This window comes from Pygocentrus nattereri, chromosome 26, assembly GCF_015220715.1.
Source record: "Pygocentrus nattereri isolate fPygNat1 chromosome 26, fPygNat1.pri, whole genome shotgun sequence".
NCBI classification, from domain to species: Eukaryota; Metazoa; Chordata; class Actinopteri; order Characiformes; family Serrasalmidae; genus Pygocentrus; species Pygocentrus nattereri.
Window position 1 is genome coordinate 17,484,903 of NC_051236.1, and position 2,598 is coordinate 17,487,500.

Here is a 2,598-nt window from a genome sequence, read left to right on the forward strand (position 1 = left end):
TCAGACTCAGGATCACAGTTACCAGTTGCAGGTCGGCAGTCGAGCCAGCAGGTTTCAAAGTCGCTGTTGTGAAAGAATCCTCAGTGAAGATGTTTGATAGATGCTGCACAGTTACCCAGCGTGGAACATAGTGAGTATTTATATTATTATATATAATATTTATCTAATCTAATTGCAGTTTACAGCCTGATTAAGTCCTGAAATTTAACCAATAAGAGATTACACTTTATTAATCTCCAGAGGGAAATTAAAGGGTTCAAACAGCGTAAATATAAGGCAAACATAGAATGTGTGTGTGTGTGTGTGTATGTGTGCAATGGTAAAACAATGGTTACACATAACTGTAATCTGAATAATTAATAGAATGTTAACATACAGGAATAAAATTCAGTTAAAGAAACAAAGATAAAACCAAGGCCTGAGGAGTAGCTAATTTGTTACAACCTAGCAAATTCCTTGCACACACAAGAGAGAACAGAGGAAGTTCACTCTGAACTTATGAGTAACATATAACATTTATATATATTCACAGATCATGAAGATACTGGTATTGTGGTATTGCTAGCTACATTAATCAGTGGTCATATGTGAACTTACTGCTTCCATAACTATAACATAAAAGTAATATGTGACAAGTAAGAGTCTGGCTGAGTTCAAAGTGGGGCTCATCCATTTCTCATCTCACACATTATACAAAACAGCATCCAACATGCATAGAAATGCTCAGAATTATTTTCTACAAGTACAATAATGGCCTAACTCACTCAGGCATCCATAAAACAATGCTAGACAAGGTATCACTTAAATGGAACCCCTTCCCCTTATTCCTCCTTCTTGAACTATACTAAGGTACACTTTGATTTGTGACCAAACCATGTGCTGCAACAAATGTAATGCAAAGACGCAGAAGCGGTAAAACATGAACTTTCAGCGAGAGAGTGTTCATAAGATCGCTTCATCTTCAGATGTTGGCAACCAGCTTCCATGTGAGAATCAGTTGCATTCTGACTCTTACTGGTCTACTGCCCATAGCTATCACAAAAAGTATACATATATGCTATTTTCAGATGAAATAATGTACACTACATGATCAAAAGTATGTGGAGGCTCAACATTCCTCCATATGTGTTTGTTGAATTTCATTCTAAAAGCATGCATGTTGGCATTAATTTGGCATTGGTCCATACTTTGCAGCTGTAACTGCCTATGTGCCCACATTAAATGTTTCAGCTTTATGCTCATGCTTCACGGTCTTGTTCCGTAAGCCTATGTTACCCTTCATTCCACTACTGAGCTTTTGTTTCTCCTTGGCATATGCACATCACCATAATTTACATTTTACTAGGACAGCTCTACCGGGACAAGAATTTGACAAACTTTACAGAAAAGGGGGCATCATATGACAGTGCCAAATCAAAAGGCAGTGAATTTGTCAATATGACTTTTTTCACCTCCAGTGCTAGTCTTGGGTAGGGGGACCCAATACTGCTGGTCCTGGAGATATCAGTTCCAACACCTGGCTCTAATATTCAGATATCCCTGAAAAACTTCAATACCTGGATTAGGTGTGTTGGATTAAGGTTGGTGCTAAACTCTACCTTATTAAATCTCTATGATCAGGATGGGTCATCCCTCGTTTGTGACATGGCTTTGTGCTAGATTTCTTTCATTTTTATCTACATGCTGAGACTGAGGTTTTGCTATAGTAAAATCCCATTGCATCCACAACAGCGTTGTTTCACAGCAAAATTTTATATATATATATATATATATATATATATATATATATATATATATATATATATATATATATATATATATATAGCCCTGTGATGGACTGGCGACCCATATATATATATATATATATATATATATATATATATATATATATGTATGTATGTGTGTGTGTGTGTATATATGTGTGTATATATATGTGTGTGTATATATGTGTATGTATATATATCCATCCATCCATCCATTATCTTCCGCTTGTCCGGGGTTCGGGTCGCAGGGTCAGCATCCTAAGCAATGAAGCCCAGACCTCCCTTTCCCCAGCCACTTCCACCAGCTCTCCAAGGGGGATTCCGAGGCGCTCCCAGGCCAGCTGGGCGATATAGTCGCGCCAGCGTGTCCTGGGTCTTCCCCGGGGTCTCCTCCCAGGTGGACTCGCCTGTGACACCTCCCGAGGGAGGCGTCCAGGAGGCATCCTAACCAGATGCCCGAACCACCTCAGCTGGCTCCTCTCGACGTGAAGAAGCAGCGGCTCTACTCCGAGTCCTTCCCGGATGACTGAACTTCTCACCCTATCTCTTAGGGAGAGTCCAGACACCCTGCGGAGGAAACTCATTTCGGCCGCTTGTATTCGCGATCTTATTCTTTCGGTCATTACCCAAAGCTCATGACCATAGGTGAGGGTGGGAACGTAGATCGACCGGTAAATCGAGAGCCTTGCCTTATGGCTCAGCTCTTTCTTTACCACAACAGACCGGTAAAGAGCCCGCATCACTGCTGACCCAGCACCAATCCGCCTGTCAATCTCCCGCTCCCTTGTACCATCACTCGTGAACAAGACCCCGAGATACTTGAACTCCTCCACTT

At 41.0% G+C, this 2,598-nt stretch overlaps 1 protein-coding gene across 2 annotated transcripts in view; it reads left to right on the forward strand.

Annotated features, from left to right (window-relative positions):
• slc6a22.1 (solute carrier family 6 member 22, tandem duplicate 1) overlaps positions 1–2,598 on the forward strand; it is a 34,309-nt gene continuing 31,711 nt past the window's right edge. The window contains exon 1 of one of the 2 annotated variants that reach the window (XM_037534868.1): positions 1–130. In XM_037534868.1, coding sequence (XP_037390765.1) covers positions 90–130 — 41 coding nt within the window. In that variant the 5' untranslated portion in view covers positions 1–89. The remainder of the gene's footprint in view (positions 131–2,598) is intronic. The other variant, XM_037534869.1, reaches the window with a different exon arrangement.